Source organism: Tamandua tetradactyla, chromosome 17 (genome assembly GCF_023851605.1).
Source record: "Tamandua tetradactyla isolate mTamTet1 chromosome 17, mTamTet1.pri, whole genome shotgun sequence".
Lineage (NCBI taxonomy): Eukaryota > Metazoa > Chordata > Mammalia > Pilosa > Myrmecophagidae > Tamandua > Tamandua tetradactyla.
Genome location: NC_135343.1, coordinates 53709072 through 53727045, shown reverse-complemented (window position 1 = coordinate 53727045; position 17974 = coordinate 53709072). Strand labels below are relative to the sequence as shown.

Sequence of the window (17974 nt, the reverse complement as noted above, 5' to 3'; positions counted from 1 at the left end):
AATTCTTTCTTAACCCAGTGCTATGAATCATTTGTGAAATTATGGTATCATTTATGGAACCATTATCAGTCAGTAACTAAGTCACGCTTAATACTAAGTAGACTTTAAATCAACTAAAGATTCTGAATGTCTTTATATCCCTGCATAAGCAACAAAGCCAAGACATTCCTAGCCACATTTCCTCTAAGGTCTAAATGAGAACCAGCCTGTATAATACTAGTTTTAGGAAAGGAAAGGACACTCAACTCAAAGAGCCAAGATCAAATAGATTCCCCTGTCTCAGCCTCCCAGTTCACTCTGAAAATGTGCTTTGATCATCTTTGCGCCATTCATCCACTTGGTCAAATTACAGTGAACAACAGCATGGCTCTTGGACTATGACGATGGAAGGAACCTGTATTCTTGTATGAAAAATGCAAGGCCTGGTTTCCAATGGCAGATTTATCACATACATTTGTCACTGTGCTTTTCAGAAACACCATTAAAATGACCAGAAAGCAATTTTCTTTGAAAGGGATCAATCCTTAGGAACAATGACAATAGGAGAAAACACCAGCAAGACTGTGGAAGCTGGAGAGCAGATGGAAGTACACTAAAGTATTTTGCAGGCCCTAGAAAGCTGGATCAGAAACCAATCCAATTTACACTGCAAAACCTTCAACGAAGCAGGAATTTTAGATATCAGCTGCTTCTGGAAGAAGGGAGGAGACAGGTGAGGTTAAAAACAAGATGACTGATTGAAACTCCATTTAAATAGCACTTACACTCCCAGATGCCTTCTTGTACTCCAAGCTGCAGGCCACTAGGGTTTATTCTCAGAAAAGGATGAAAGGTGGGTCTTCGGACTGACCAGTCTAGTTGAGAGTAGTCATATACCAGTGCTGTCGGTTATGGTAAAGTGCCATTACCGTGGTTTCCTGTAAGGTCCACAACGTCCAGTCAGAGACTGAAACCACAAGGGACTGCACTGTTGAAAATATCCACACATTTAGTTAGTTGTCTCCTTTATTAATACCTATGGCTCTTCTTTGGTCCTCTGCGGGAATTCTGATTGCTGTCCCATGATGCTACTTTTGTCTACTCTCTATTTGGGATTTGATAGGTTTGTGATAGGATCTCTGAGATGCATCAGAAAGGTAGATTTAACTAACCCTGTGAGATCCAAAAATGGGCAAGACATGGTAGAGAGATATGGTGAAATAAGAATATCAAGAATACATGTGTTATGTTTAGGTCCATTAAAATATAAAACATATATGGAAAGAACCAAAGAGTAGTGATGAAGAGGCCAGAAGACATGAATTCAGTTTTAACTAACCATATGATGTTTGAAATGTCCTTAACCATTTTATTTTTCCCAGATAACCTGCCTCTCATTTTCATCAAAATGACATGAAATCAGAAAATGGGAAAATAGATGGTGATCCCTTAAGAATACTGCGAGGACTAAAAATATGAAAGTAAAGAGAGGATGTGCCTTTATAGATTTTGCAAATGGATGGAAGATGAATAATCGGAGGAAAATTGAAGCAATAATAAGCATAATATTCTATTAATACTGAGAAAAGATGCAATGTCTAAGATAAAGTTCAGAGACTTCATTTGTAAGTGTCTCATAGATACAGAGAGAAGCACCTCTCCCAAAGGAAATTTTCAGGGATTAAAAGTGTGAAATAAGCCACCAGACTACAGGCTACTTAACTGATTTCTCCTAAAACCAAAGCGTGCAGAACAAATAATAAAGAGGCCAATGTTGTCTTCTTAAGTCACTTCAGATGGAAAATGGAAAGGAAATGTGCGTCTGCAAAGGTGTTCACTGAATCCATGGCAGGAGGTATAGGAGGATGCATTAGAGAGTGAAGAGAAAAAATAAATAGCATTTTGAAAATCTGAGTTATAAAACTGAGAAAAAAAGAAAATGATAACTGTCTCTGAATCTAAAAATGTTGATTAAATAAGGTGATTCTGTAATGTGTAAACCAAGGCCGGTGCTGGGCTGCAGGCTTACAGCCTGCAGAAAAATCAGACTTCCAGGGTCCATCCCTGGAGATTTTGTAGCATGCAAACTGGGGTAAGGCCCTGGAATATGTGTTTTTCAAAATCTCCTCAGGTGGTTCTGCTATGTAGGCAGATTTAAGAATCTCTAGGTCACTTAGGCAAACTGTTGCTTCTTTTCGGAAACAATTCCCTAGAATAAACACACAAAAAAGAAATTAAAAAGAAAATTCAAAGTTCCATTCAAGGTATGAACTTGCAAAAGCAAAGCTCTGGGCTGATGCAATAAACATCTCAGCTGCAGCCCAACTATTAAAGTTGGTAGAAAAGGGAGTCAGTAATTAAGCTGTTAAGAAAGAGAATTCAGAATAGTCTTCCATGAGACTGGATTTTTAATGTTGGCATTTATTGCTAGAAGAGTCCTTCCAAGGATGATACATTGTATTTTTATAAATGGGGTATGGATGTGTAGGAAGAAGAGTGTTTAAAGGAGGTGAGGGTGGAGAGTTAGAAGCTTTGAAAAACAACAGCAGCAGCAGCTACTCTTCAATTAAATCTCACCAGGAGAGGTGCTGGCTGGGATGTTTCTAAGGTATGGAGAGAGGAGATTCACCAGGCAGCACCTGAGTATTCAGGCTGAGTAATGTATGGCTCAGTAAGATTTCCCTGAGGATATCTCACTTATGGCTTCTTACAAAAGTGTTTATCTTCATTCACAAAAAGAAAACCCATCGTCAACCCATGCTGTATTAAATCTATTCTTGAGTTCATCCGCTGACTTATTACTCCAGGACTCCCCTCACTTGCCTGTTCTAAAGAATCACTTGAGGTACTTGTTAAGCCCCTTTCACTGGAGAATGTGATTTTTACCGTGTGGAGGACTCCAGAAACAGAGGGCATACATTTCAAGCAGCTGGATTATGACTATTTTCTCCCATTGATTTATTTCTGTACATTCATGTTAAAAACTCTTTTGTGTCTTAGGGAGTAATGAGTTGAGAAATTCCCAAAGTTCCCAGTCAGGCAGCAGAATGCTACAGGAACTTAAAATGGTCTGGCTGCTTTCAGCCCCTCACACACATGCGCAGAAACTCACGCCCAAACAGGCTGCTCTGTAGGAAACACTTAAAATGACACAACTAACAGTGAGCTGGTTGGTAGAACTCTTTAAACTGAAAAGCCGGCAGATGAGAAGCCCGGTATCATCTTTATCTCTATTAATAGTTACTGGGGTCAATTCAGGACTCTCTGGAAAAAAAAAAAAAAAATTACCAGAACCTCTACCCAGAGCCTTACCTCCAGCTTTATCTGTAGGGAAAGTACTGGGCACTGCAAAGGGAGGCATGAGAGAACCAAGCATAGTTAATCCCAGCTAATTTACTTACAGTTTTATCAAAATAGCAAAATACAGGAAAGAGATGGACTATTTTGTTCTATGATATGGGGTTGAATGGACACAAAACTCATGATTCGTATTTCTGCTGATGCCATGTTCTTCCTTTTCGTATTATTATAGGGGTAGGAGAGAGAATCCATTTATTCATCCCTGAATATTTATTTATATAAATGAATGAGCTAGGCATGCCCTAGGTCCGGGAGACGTGAACAAATCCATGTCATTGTTCTTGGGTGCTGATGCTCCCACAGAGGAGGAGACAATTAAAAAAAAAAAAAAAAAAAGATGAGGCATGGCAGGTGCCACAACAGAAAAAAAAAAAAAAATGGTAATGTGATTAAGATCAACATGTTTGAGCTGAAACTTGAGGGCAGAGAAGCCATCCACGAGTTTAGGAAAGAACATTTCAGTTGAAGCGACAAGTTCAAAGTCATTGAAGCCACATAACGAGCCTGATGAGTTGGAGTTGTGGACAGGAGCCACCAGCAGCACAACATTCTGTTTCTACAGTGTAACAATTTCCTAAATTAATCAAGGGCACCACTGTTCAGGATGGGGACAGGCAATGTCAGACCCAAGAAGGAGACTTTTGTTAGCTTATCTTTGGAACAGCCCATTACTGAACAAGAAACCCAAAATTCTGAGCTTCCCACATCCTCTGGAAACACAAAGAAAAGGATTTATCCAGGGTTATCCATTTGGTGCTAGGGTGTCACCTACAGTTCTCTCTAAGCATCTCTGTGAGGGTTTCTTTCCAACACCAAAAATGTCCTTCCAAGGGGATCAGGGGATGGATCTGCTGTCTAAACCGTCTTACTTAGGATGGCCAAATCAGACACTTCGGCAGCCAAACTCTGTCCGCAATCAAGGCTCTGCCAACAGTGACTGCTCACTGACTAAATCAAAGACAACTCCTTGCTATCTCCTGAAAGTTACTTGCTCTTCCTCATCATACTGATTAGCATTGTATGATTCAGAACCAATTTTCAAGGACTCAGTGAGGGTGTCTGTTTTATAAGGAGAGAAGTTGGTTAGAATTCTAAACAGGGAACTTAATTTTGCTGTCGGGATAGATTTTTTATTTCCATCTCCTGTTTCTTTTGATAGATTGTTTTCTCTCTGTCACCAAGAAGAAGAGCTCCTTATAGAAGCCTAACTTAGATTAACTGACATCTGACAGAGTGGTTGGGAAGCACCAAAATGGCACAAGCTTAGAACGAACGAACCTGAGACTCTCCGTGTTACAAGGTGGCTGCCATACAAAGAAAGGAGGCTGCCTAAAGGTGGGAGGAACTAAAAATGGCCTAAACTCTGTCTAAATGATCTAGATGCTCTCATCAGGGCCACAGGTTTTGTGCCCCGTAAGCCTGGCCTCCCAGCACCCCACAGTAGTTTGGGTACAGCAGAGCAATTCAGAAGAGCAAAAGCCAGAGACACTCAATCACCAGGTCCCCTCATCCCATTAGTTCAGGCTGGTGGCAGCCAAGGACTTCTGCCCCATTCCTTAAGGTAAGCCCAGATCCCTCAATCACCAAGTCAGCCAGTCCTGCTTTCCAAAACTACCCAGTCAATTCTGGCAGTCTCTTGATACTTCATTTCTTTTTCAATGCACTCTTCAATTTTTTTGAGTGAATTAATCATCCGTATCTAATAATTGTAGTAGTGGCACCATTCGCGGCTCTGATTCTATAATGTGTTGTTTTTGCCAACTACTCTCAATAGTGGCTTATTTCATTTTGCTTCTAGTGATTCTGGATTATCGAATTCTGTTCTTTGTAATTTTATCTGTGGAAATTCTTTGACACCTGGGTTTGAAGTATTGTCCTCCGGAGAGGATTGGTACTTCATTCTGTTAGGCACCTAGCAACCCATCAGCCAGAATTCCCTTTAATGACATTCTAGATAAACCTGAAGCCATGCTGGAATATAGATTCTGGTTCCAAACCTGAGTAACTGTGAGATTGTGGGCAGAAATTCTCAAGTGTGGGGGAGGTTCTTTTTCCCTCTGCATTAAAAGCCAGTTTTCTCTCTGTATGGAAGTTTGACTTCCTTGGATCCCTCCCTAATGGTGTCCCCCTACGGGAACCCAGGCTTACACTGGGGTCCCTTATCTGACTGGTCACCTGCCAACTGGGGCACTAGAGTTTGTCTCTTATCCTTTGCACATGTGCCCCATTTAAAACCCAAGTCTAAGCCAAGATAAATTTGAGGACTCACCTCTAGTTTATTGTTTTCTTGTTATTTCTTGCCTCTGAGCAATTCCCTTACATTCCTATGAGTTCATCAGTGCACTGAAATGTAAAGGTCCACCAGAAACAGTTGGTAGAAGGAAGAAAGGGAGGGAGGGTTGGGGGGGAGGAAAGGAAAAGAAGAGGGAGGTTGGAAAGACAGAGAGAGAGAGAGAAAGAGAGAGAGGTTCAAGCACTCCTTTTCCTCCGTAGAAAAATCAACCCTGAAATTGCTGTAACCTTTGTTTAAAATCAATCTATTATAAAACTAAGATAGCAAGCCTCATTTTGATAACAAAGACTGTTTTCCCCAAAATTTCTGCTTAACCCATTGCCACACAGAGGGCTTCACCTTTGAGAACTGGCTATAAACCAACGCTAGGTAATAAGTTTGTTGCTGGATCCCAGAAAACTTTTAAGAGCACACAGTAGAAAGAAATGTTACATGCAGATCCCTCTTGTATAAGTTCAGCCAGTCTGGGTCCTCAGATCACCAGGACGTTTGTCAAGCTTCTAAAGCCCATATCCTAGATGACCACTTTGAACCCTTCAGATCAAATCTAGCTTCTGTAAAACCACTAACAACATCTTCTAACCTCCAACAACCAACTCAAATTCCAAACCTAAGACCCAAGATCTCTGAGTCATAATTTACAACCATAGGGATAAGGCTGTATTAATACAAATTACTGGGAGCTTTTCCCAGGTTTATACTCCTACAATTCCAGGCCCTATCAGGACTTTCCACATCCATAGGAACCAGAGGGGATAACCAGTGTTCAAGAGAGAGCCCAGACACTTACCTCTCAAAAGCCTGAGAAACAAGTGAAATGAAAGCCCTCATTTCAGAACCTGTACAAGCTGCCCTGCTCTCTACCCCTGAGAGTTCAGAGGCCTGGTCCTCCTTGGTTTATCCTTCTGATTTCCCAGGACTGCCAGTTCAGGTGTTTTCTCCAAGGTCTCTAACTACCAGTTCATTTTATAAGGGCTCTCTTTAATTTGTTTACTGGACTTGTTAATAGCAATAGAAAAGGCAAATAAGAACTTGGAAAAGAACAATGAAGCAAGTATGAGTTTTCTTTGATGCTGAACTTTCCAACTGCCATTATCTCATTTAATCTCTAAGTACCCCAGCCAGGTGGCTTTGTTATCTCCATTTCACAGCTGAGAAAATCAAGGCTCCCAGAGTCTCTCTGTTTTGTCTAAGGTTACATCGTTTATGAGTTATAAAGCTGAAATTTGAACCCAGGTATTGATGACTACAAAGCAGAGGTCTGTAGGCTCTGCTAAACTATCCAGAGTCAGGAATAAAGGTGAGTTTTATGAAGGAAGGGCCAGGTAGATGGTGGGTGAGACTGCATTTACAGTTGACCTTGGTAGCCTCAAGGACACCCATCTGCTTAGACCCACTTGTCCCACGACCCTATGAATAAGTTATTTAATTGCATGTCAGGAGCTAATGATAAATAATAGCAAATAATACAAAGAACTCTAAGTCCCTTTATTAAGTCCCCACTTTGGGAGTTTGAAGACGTAAGAAGACCTGCCATGGTTCCAGCGGCTCTGGATGTTATCTACACCCACACTCCATAGCTGCAGTGGGTACGGTGTTCACATCACCCAAAAGCCAGCTATCTGCACCTGGGTCTGCCCCTGCAGCCTCTTGGAGCCAATGCACATGCTCTGTGGGACACTAGATCTCACACAACAGGTCTCGCTGTCTCCCCCTCCTTATCTTCCTTGGGAACATGTGCTGCCTGTATGGCTGAGCCTCCTCCTACAACCTGTGCCTGGGCCAGAACTGCCCACCGTGGTGCCACCCTCCATACATTTCCATGGTTTTCTGAGATCCCACTATAGTAAACACTCTTAAACATCATTAGGAAAGGAATACAATAATAATACATTAAAGAAGAAAGTAAGAAAACTGTCAGTCATCCTGAAAATGCAGAAAAACAAGATTGTGAATCCCATAATTCCTGGACAGAAAAAATAAAGCACCGTCCAAAAGACCTCCTAACCCTATCACCTTTGCCCCTGGAGAAGGAGTTGGTAACCTAATTGTACTCTTTTGATGTCTGAGCAAGAAATACCAACTAAAATAAATTTTTTAAATAGTCTCTTCTTGGGAGCAAAGGTTTTTATATGAGAAATCTAATTGCATAGATGAATTTGAAGCTTAAATTGAAGAGATGAGGGCGCTGAACCTATTTGAAGACGAGAACAGAAAGGGGAGAAGAAAAGGTACAGATAAGAAACAGGCAAGGACATTTTTCTCATCACAAGCACCAAAGTTCGGAAATTAAGATTCTCACCCTTGAATGAAGTTATGAATCCCATTAAGTCAATTCATAATTCCCCATTAAAATGGGGGTCATTATGAGGAGGTCTGGGAAACAGGGTGTCATGAGTGGGTCTCATGAGTCCTTCAGGCATCTTTAAACATTACTTTCTTTTCAACTTTAAGTTAAATTTCTAATTACAGAAATAGATAATTAGCCCAACTAATGCCTATGAATTTTACTTCCTCTTCTACATAATAGCAGGAAGGAGTGAAGATAAGTCTTAGCTAACACTGGAAACAAATGTTATATTTAATCAACAATTAGCCATATCCTTAAGTGATAAAGACTATTCGGTCTCTCTCCCCCATCTGGGCTGAAAGGAATTTAGTAGTGTAACAATTTCGATCACAAAGTCAACTCTCAGATGACACTTCCTCTCAAAAGCTCCCAGTGTATTCTCTGGTACCCTAGATCAACTCCAATTCTTAAACTTCTCAACTTGTTCTGCGACCCTCTGAAGAGTCCCACCTGTAGCCATCTTAGACAAATTTTGATAAATGGAAAGCAAATTTGCACAAAAATTGATAAAATACAGAAAAATAGGCATAAGAGAATTTTAAGTAAACCTCAGAAACTTTTAAAATTTCTTTATGTACAACATTCTGAATGCAGAAATAATTATCAGGGGGCCCATAAACCATATACACCTCAGAGCTCTGTCCTCATTGCTCTCTCACTACCTCTCTCAGTCCTGCTTTAGGGTCAAGTAGGAATTCCACATCATCAGCACAAGTCTTCCCTACTTATTTTCTCCAACATTACTCTCTAAAAGTACACTCAAAATAAATTGCTTCCAAAAGAATCATTACATATTTATATAATAAAAAGCCATGCAATCAGTAAACATTAGTTTATAGAATATTTATTGTTATGGTCACATATTCACATTATATTAAATTAAGAAAATAAAGTACAAAACACCTTTTACAATATGTCAGTTTTAAAAATATCAAGACATAATGTGTGTTTGTGTAAATATCCCACTCATATAAACTTTAAAACATTGGAAAGATATACACAAAATAACTGACAATGATTCTCATGAGGGAATGAGATTATTAGTAATTTTTAATTTTCTTTCGTTGTCTTTATCCTGTACAATGAACATGGATTTATTTTGCACTAGACAAAATGTATAAAAGCCCACTGTCTTCAGAGGTTGTGGCCCTGGCTACTGCTTCCTGTATTACTCACAAAGGGCCATGGAGTAGTAGACTGCAGCTCCGCTGTGGGGTGGGCTCCAGAACAGGGCTGCAAATGAGCTTCCTCCACATCATCTCAGTCCTCCAGCCCTCTTGAATGTTAAATTCTGCTCTACAGCAAAAGCTGTGACATTGGTATTTCAGGCACTTGAAATATGTGTAAATCTTCCCACATTAAGTTGCCCTCATGTGCTTTTTACATACACATTACGTTAATGGTTTATAAATTGTGGTTTACTAACCCCAGGGATCCACTTAGGTGGCTTAAAATGTCTGGAAAAGCTGGATTCTAATGCCAGTTTTAAAAATACATAATTTAAATTATTTTTAAAAATATGATTAAAAATAACCTGCCACATTTTAACACAGCAGGGACCATCAAATCATTGCTCAATGCCACCAGGTTCTCTGCCATCATCGTGCAAATGGTTGAACGTTAATAGTGTGACTGTTTAAGAAAATTACAGTTCTGTATTGGTGTTTAAAGAAGATTTAGAGCTACATGGGGTATAAAATTGAACCAGATTGTACAGCATCACAGCACACAGTGAGGTCCAGATTTATCTGCTCATCACTTACTCTCATCAAGGTCAATGACTGAATTGTACACAAAGAAGTAACAGGTTAATACATCTCCTTATGGTTCTGCATTTATAATTGTATTACTTAAACTATGTTTTATCTTTTTCTCCTAGAGTTCCACATTGTAATTTTAGTACTTAGAATCAGTATTATATTTTTCTAGCCTTTTATACTGATAAGAATGCGAACTGCACTTAAACATTTGTGGTGATACAACTTTGAAATAATTTTTTTTCTACTTAATTCTGCCTCCAAATGGAATCCGTCTAACAGAGTATCAGGCACTGCTGTACTACATGGAAAAAAGTAATTTCCAAATTATTACTTCATCTGAGTAAATCATCATTGTCTGTGCAATCCAAATCAAAAGAAGACAGCAAATAAAGATGTATCAGTTGTAGCTGGGCTAATAGCAACTCTCATTCCCAATGCCCAGTGCCCAGTGCCCATTTCATGCCCGTAAAACAGACACATTCTTCTCATGGATTAATTTGCAAGCAAATTTCTATTTAAAACACAGTCAGAATTTGAACATTTAGCTCCATTTCTATCTCTACCACCTAGTCTGAGTCACCTACTTTTCCTGAATTATTTCAGGGCTTTTTGTGTCCTCTTGCTTTTTAACCCTTCCCCCTGGCAGCCTGTTCTTATATCTAAGTTGTAGCATCTTTTGTCCAACATCTTCAGTGGCTTCCCATTCAACTGTAGAAGTCAAATCCTATATAATCATCCACCAGGTCCTGCTAATTTGGTGCCCTGTCACCTATTAGACCTCATCCACTGCTACCCATTACTAAATTTGCAACAGTCACAGTGGTCTCCCTGTGGCTCCTCAAACATACCAGGCACTCTCTCCAGGTCTGCAGCCTTGCTGCTGCTTCCACCTCACCTCCAATAGGGGTTTGGTCAAATGCCATCTTCTCAGGGAACCCATCCCAGCCATCCCTACTTACAAGCACACATTCTCCGTGTTCATATTTCTCTCTGCACTTGTCACCATCTGAATTAACTCTTCCTCAAAGTATTTATTTATGGTTGATTCCTCCCCTCCCAAGAGAGTGTAAGTTCCATGAAACCAGAGAATTGTATCCATTTTGCTTACTTCTGACTCCCCAGAAGATTTTAACAGCCCCTGGCACACACACAATACAAATGTGATGAATCAATCAAGTAATTTAAATAATGAATCAATAACAAAATCCATACCAATAAAAATATATATATAATTATTTTCTATCATAGGGTCTCCTTTTAAGATTACGTGTGATGAAAAAAGTCATACCACAAAAATCTGTACCCAAATTGTGAGTTCTGGAATAAAGTTTATACTTCATTATAATTTGAAACTGTTACTAGAATTCAGTATAACACCCAGATGGCACTAACCCAAATGAACATTTATAGGCCACATATACTTTTGAGAAAGAGTCTCATTATGCCCATTTAGTCTTCACATGTGTGCAATAATGATGTTACATTTAAAGGGGGATTATTTTTAAGAAACTTCTCACTTTTGCTTATATCTTAAATTAGCCGAAACAACTTATAGCCATATAGGGCTTTCCTAAAACTGTCCCTACAGGTTCCTCTAACATAGTCACACTCTGTGATCATAATTTTTGCCACACATGACTGTTCACCCAACCTATGTGTGGTGCCATGGTTTCTTTCAAGTGTACGATTTCTGTTTCAAGCCACATATCTAAATGCAATAATTTTTAAATACATTTGTGGAAACGCCTACTCTACAAGTTATACCCTCTTGAGCTCACTGTGGTCCATATAGCTAAACTACAGCCCTTGAACCATGCCAATTACTCTTTCCTCATCATCTGGTGTAGAGTGGTGCCCCAATCGCCCTTCATTTTCATCATGTTTGCCACATATATTATTTTAAAACAGCTTCAGTTATAATGAACACTCTAAGTGGAATGTTCATCAGGAACTGATCTGGAGATTTTTAAAATTCAGAAATGCCAATTATGTCATTAAAAAAAAAATCTTCTCGTCTCTGTCTAATGACTTGTTTTTCCTCATGCTACTCCCTAGTACATAAGATTAAAATCTTTAGTGTGATAATACCTTTGTATGTATACAGCTTATAAAATGTAAGAAGAGGTATCTTATACCTGCCCAGATACGATGTCCTAATCTATTGGTTGCTGTAAAATGTAACAGACTGTTCAGTCAAAGGACAGATGCATATATTTATATTAATATATGGGGTATCAAAATAAATACAATTTGATTTTGTGGCAGTATAGAAGAGCACAATGGACAGAGAGTATGAAGCTGGTATAGCTGCATCCAATCTCACCTTGAAATCATCAAAGTGTGAAGTCCAACGAGTTTATACGGTTTGCATAGAAGTCAAATAAGCAGTATTTTATTTTAAGTTTTGAACCTGAAACTTCAATGTGAAGAGAATGTGCACACTTCAAAACTTAAGCACTATACCCAACTATGTGTTATCTGAAACCGTGTCAAAATAGAAATCATGTTTTCAATGAAAGTACAAAACATTCCACATCACAAGGTTATGAACAGAAAAAACAAGCACCTGGAGTCAATAAAATATAAAAATCCATTACCTCTTCTGATCTGTACAAGTTTATATTGATAGAAAAACTTCCACTTGACAAAATTCTAGACACCAATTTAAAAATTGCATGTCACACCTCGATCAACTCACCTTTAATCACATCCTGCAATTTCTATTCAAAGGACCATACTTTTTTCTCATTTAATCACACTGAGACCTTGATCATCATTGCAATCTTGATGCTTTCTACTGTTATACTACCTTTTGTCCTACTTCCTTCTTTGGCAATAATTATGCATTGATATCAGAAACACCAGCATGCCTTAATATAAAACCAGTTCCACATACAAATCATTACACTGCTGCTATTGTGCTAGAAAATCAACAACAACAAGCACAGAATCCCAGATTTTATAAGCATTCTGTTGTAATAAATCTACTCAAAAGATTTTCCCAGACTGGGAGATGCTGGTGATTAACATATTTAGCTGTACCCTATGCAACACCCATAGACCAAAACCAAGGAAAATGTGAGCCATCCAGGGCCATTCTGCTCAGGCAGAGGTCCTCATAAGCAGCCACCCCAAAGGATGCAACTACACCCAATTCACAGTGTGCTGAAAATGGGCAAGCTTCCAAAATTAAAGAATCTAAAAGTTCATGGAAAGGAAACATTTTTTTTTTCCAATTTTGTAGGTATTTTCATTAGAAATCTTTTTGCTCTCTAAATAAAAGTTATCTGGAGACTGCGGCATGACCAACTCTCTTCTTGCCAATGCTGGCTCTTGGCTTGCATGTCACTGAGGGACACAGCTGGAAAGGATGGGATTGATGCCTGGGAGAAGGATGTAGTTTGCAGCTTTGCATCAGCATTGTCTCGAGATATCCTAACCAGACTCAATGTGTGCTATAGAAGCAAAGAGTGGCGTTTCAGCAGTCCTGCAACCTATCTGACCACTACCAGGTCACTCCTGCAGTAGAGAATGTCAAAACCTTACTTCATCCACATTTTTCCACTTTATCCTGAATTCCGTCAAACCCAGGGGTCCAGAAGAAGAGGAACTCTGGATTATTCATGGCTGCCAGCGCTGGGTCTCAACAAGGTCACCTCAGCTGAATGAATGGAACAAAGTAATATAACCATAATCCAGGGCTCTTCACAGAATATGAATTTCAGCTCTCTTTTACAGTTTTCAGACAAACAATGACCATCACATTTTATAATTGTAGTAGTGGATGGCTGCTGCATGTGATGCAAATCTAGATACCACTAATGCTTATTTAAAAACTTGGACACATGCTCTCATGGGAAATTCAAATTGCATAAAGAATCAACAAAGGTCCTCTATGCTTTACTGTAGTCAGAATTTTCCTGCCTTATTCATCCCTGTAGGAACACTTAAAAACATGTATTTATCAATAGTTCTTAGGGATGGAGATTAACATCTAAGCACTATTTTTTGTTATTTTACTGAGAGGACTTAGATCATTTTCAGTCTTTTCCATCAACCAATTCTTGAACCAATTCAACTCTTACCTCCACCCAAGCCAGACACTAAAAGGACCAAGAAGGAATCGCTCAAGGAAAAAAACCACAAAGTTCTCCTAAGAACATTTCATTCTCTACCAATCTCTTCCATACTAAAAATACATCCTGAGAGAAACCAGGTCCCAGATTCTCCCAAGGCTTTTTTTGGGTTCTATCTGACACTCCTTGTAGAACCTCTACTCTCTTATCATGCCAGGCATGCTTTCAAAGAGCCACAAGAAAGTGGACGGAATCCACGGAGACGGAAGAAGAGAGAGCCCTGGACTTACATTATTCATGTACTCGCTGAGCAGGTCCTGAAGCGCCTGTCGCACGGCGTTGCATTCTGCCACAATCCTCTCCCGCCGGTCATCGCGCGTGCAGGACGAGTCTGCCATCAGTGCCGCACCACTGATGATGCTCTCTAGCCTCTCCTCAAGGGAAGGCCGGAACCTGGCCTCGCTGAAGGTCATGGGGTCCAGGATAATCTTGTTCTGCAAGTATTACAACAAAAAATGAGCAGAGAAGTGACCACTGCCATTGCACACTGTTTGTAAGTGAGAAATACCTGAGATGAGAAGAAACCGGTTATTTAGACATATTTAAAGTGGCCTTGACAAACTACCAACCCTTTATAAAACAGTTTCCCTGAGATCTATTCTTCAGGGAGAAAGAAAACAGTACATTTTGTTGGAAGACTGTGTCCTTGTAAAGCTACTTTGATGTCTCAGCGGAAGTTTTCAAATGAGATTGTGATACTGGCTCAGCACTGTTTTAAATATGTGGCCTTCAAGAAAGATACATATTAGAGTAGCAATTTGGGGATGATGGAAATATTTTAGAGTCCCAGAGCTGGAACATGATAGGGAATCAACAACTTTTGATGCATTACCTGTGACTGGTATACATGTTATATCCTCCTCAGGAGAAGAGGACAGTATTACGAATCTTTTGAAAATTTGTCAAATAACATTCAACAGGCATATTCAAGCAGGTTAATTTTCCAATGGGACTAATATATTTCACATAAAACGAGTCTTTTGTAAAAAGCATTCTTCATGTATAAACTGTGCATGTCACAAGTAAATGACAATATCCCGAGATGGAGATAGTACAGAGAGTGCAAATTTGGTTTCGCTCCTGCTGAATTTGAGGAGCCTGAAATTGTGTAGGTGGATGGAAATATGCACCTAGCATTTAGGAGAGAAATCGACCTTTCTAGGGGTCTGAGAATTGGCAGGTGTACATGGACTTAAGGCAGTGGATCATAGCCCAGTAGAGTGAAGAGAGGAAGGACAGCAGATTAAAGTAGAAACAGTTAACACCAACTGTCATGGTCAGCTTCATGTGTCAACTTGACCAAGTGGTGGTACCTGTTTGTCTGGTTGGGCAAGTGCTGGCCTGTCTGTTGCAATGAGGATATTTCATAGAATTAGATCATGATCACGTCAGCTGCATCCACAGCTGATTCCATTTGTAATCACCCAAGGGGAGTGTCTTCTGCAATAAGTGATGCTCAGTCTAATCACTGGAAGCCTTTTAAGGAGGATTCAGAAGACACAGGCTCTCTTCAAGCTTTGGCTGGCAAGCCTCTTCTGTGCAGTTCATCCAGACCCTCCATCAGAATCATCGGCTTCACAGCCTGCCCTGCAGATTTTGGACTCTGCGTTCCCATGGTCATGTGAGACACTTCTATAAATTTTATATTTGCGAGTGTTCCCTGTTGATTCTTTTTCTCTACAGAATCTTGGTACCAGGAGTGGTTCTTAAGAATCATAAAAATGGGTTTTTATGGTTGTTTTTCTACTCTGACTGGACTCAAAGGCACTAAGGACTCTAATTCCCATAATCAGAACGACACTCCCATTCCATGGAGTGAGTTGGCAAAAGAGATAGTCAAAATATCACTATTTGATTATCCTAATGCTTCACTTGTATGAACCCAGGCTCTGGGGGATAATGTTTCTGACACCTTACACAGTTTTGTGGAAGTAAGAGGTATAGAGATGTTGGCTGGTTGCTGTTAGGTACACTGGCTACATTAAGGAGTGAAAAGGATGGGCTTAAGGCTTCAAATGAGAAGTTTAAGCGTCATCTGTCAGATGTAGACATTTCTATGAGTATCCTGATGGAAAATCTTATTTCCTATAGCCTTAGACTTGAGATCTCTGAAAATCAGACTCAGAATCTTATTGTTAGAGTAGCAACTTTACAACGTAAAGTGAAATCTCAATCTTGCATGGGTCTGCCGTTAAAGTAAGGGCATTTATTGGAAAGGAGTGGGACCCAGAAAAATCGGATGGTGACATATGGATTGATAATGAAGTCAGGGGTGAGGGTGAAACCCTAGGTCATGCTGAGTCTTCTCTAGATAACCCTGAAATAGCTTGCCCTGAGGACATAGCCGCCCCACCTCCAGCCTGCCTTGAGGAGTTGGCCACCCAACCTCCTCCTGAAGGGATCAGCCCTAGAGTGATTAGTCCTTTTTCACCAGATGAAACTGTAAATGAATGCCCTGAAGCAAATGCCTTGGAAGATATTTCTAACTCTTTTCAAGACCCACCCCCACCACCCCTCATTTCTTCCATACCTACAACTAGACTAAAGTCCCAATAACCCCTAAAGGTGAGGTACAAAGTATCACACATTAAGAGGTACGTTATATTCCAAAAGAACTGTGTGAGTCTTCCAATTTATATAGACAGAAATCAGGGAAATATGTGTGGCAATGGATTTTAAGGATGTGTGATAATGGTGGGAGGAATATAAGGCTGGGTCAGGCTGAATTTATTGATATGGACCCACTAAGCAGAGAGTCTGCATTCACTCTTACAGTTCAAGGGGTTAGAAAAGGCATTAATAGTTTGTTTGGATGGTTGGTTGAAACATGGATGAAAAGGTGGCCAACATTACCTGAGGTTGAAATGCCAGAATTGCCCTGGTATAATGTAGATGAGGGGATCCAGAGGCTTAGAGAGATTGGAATGTTAGCGTGGATTCATCATGCAAAGCCTGGTTAGAGTGGATTTATCATGCAAAGCCTGCTCTTTCACCCCAGGAATGTCCGGATGATGCACCTTTTACCAGAACTGTGAGAAATAAATTTGTGAGACTAGCACCATCATCCCTGAAGAGCTCTGTAGTCGCACTTCTCTGTAGGTCAGATATTACTGTAGGAACTGCTGTCACTGAGCTGGAATCCTTAAACACAATGGGAATGATGGGATCCCGAGTTGGCAGCAGCCAGGTGGCAGCACTTAATCACCAAAGACAGGGTAGTCGTGGCTATTATAATAACCAGCAAACTCAAAACAGGAGTCAAAATTATATGTCTCGCAGAGATGTACGGCATTGGCTAGTAAATCATGGGGTACCTAGAAATACAATAGAAGGTCAGTCTACCAAATTCTTGTTCGAGCTCTATAAACAAAAGAGTTCTAGGTCAAGTGAACACAAGTCTAACTTGAATTACAAAAACAGAGTCACGGCCCCTTAATCAATTTCCAGATTTGAGAAAGTTTACAGACCCAGAGCCCCTTAAATGAAGGGGAGGCCAAGTCACTTTGGGGGAGAACCCCATTATACTGCCACAAATTTATACTGTTAATCTTTCTCCAAGCCTTCCCCAAGGAGACCAGTGGCCTTTTACTAGGGTAATTGTGCATTGGGGAAAAGGAAATGACCAGATATTTTGGGGATTATTAGACACTGGCTCAAAAGTGACATTAATTCCAGGGGACCCAAAACGTCATTCTGGTCCACCAGTCAGAGTGGGGGCTTATGGAGGCCAGGTGATCAATGGAGTTTTAGCTCAGGTCTGTCTCACAGTGGGTCCAGTGGGCACCTGGACCCATTCTGTAGTTATTTCCCCAGTTTCAGAATATATAATTGGTATAGACATACTGACCAACTGGCAGAATCCCCACAGTGGCTCCCTAACTCGTGCAGTGAGGGCTATTATGGGGGGAAAGGCCAAGCAGAAGCCACTAGAACTGCCCTTACCAAGCAAAATAGTAAATCAGAAGCAATACTGGATTCATAGAGGAATTGGAGAGATTATTGCCACTCTTAAGGACTTGAAGGGTGCAGGGGTGGTGATTCCCACCACATCCCCATTCAACTCTCCTATTTGGCCTATGCAGAAAACAGATAGGTC

The 17974-nt window shown here is 40.2% G+C and overlaps 1 protein-coding gene across 12 annotated transcripts in view; it reads right to left on the bottom strand.

Moving 5' to 3' along the window:
• CTNNA2 (catenin alpha 2) overlaps nt 1–17974 on the bottom strand; it is a 1185776-nt gene that overhangs the window by 733544 nt on the left and 434258 nt on the right. For 9 of the 12 annotated variants that reach the window (XM_077134716.1, XM_077134704.1, XM_077134705.1 and 6 more), the window contains one exon: nt 14109–14312. In XM_077134716.1, coding sequence (XP_076990831.1) covers nt 14109–14312 — 204 coding nt within the window. Of the gene's footprint in view, nt 1–14108; nt 14313–14386; nt 14560–17974 lie in introns of those variants that run through there. The other 3 variants (XM_077134714.1, XM_077134713.1, XM_077134712.1) reach the window with 3 other exon arrangements.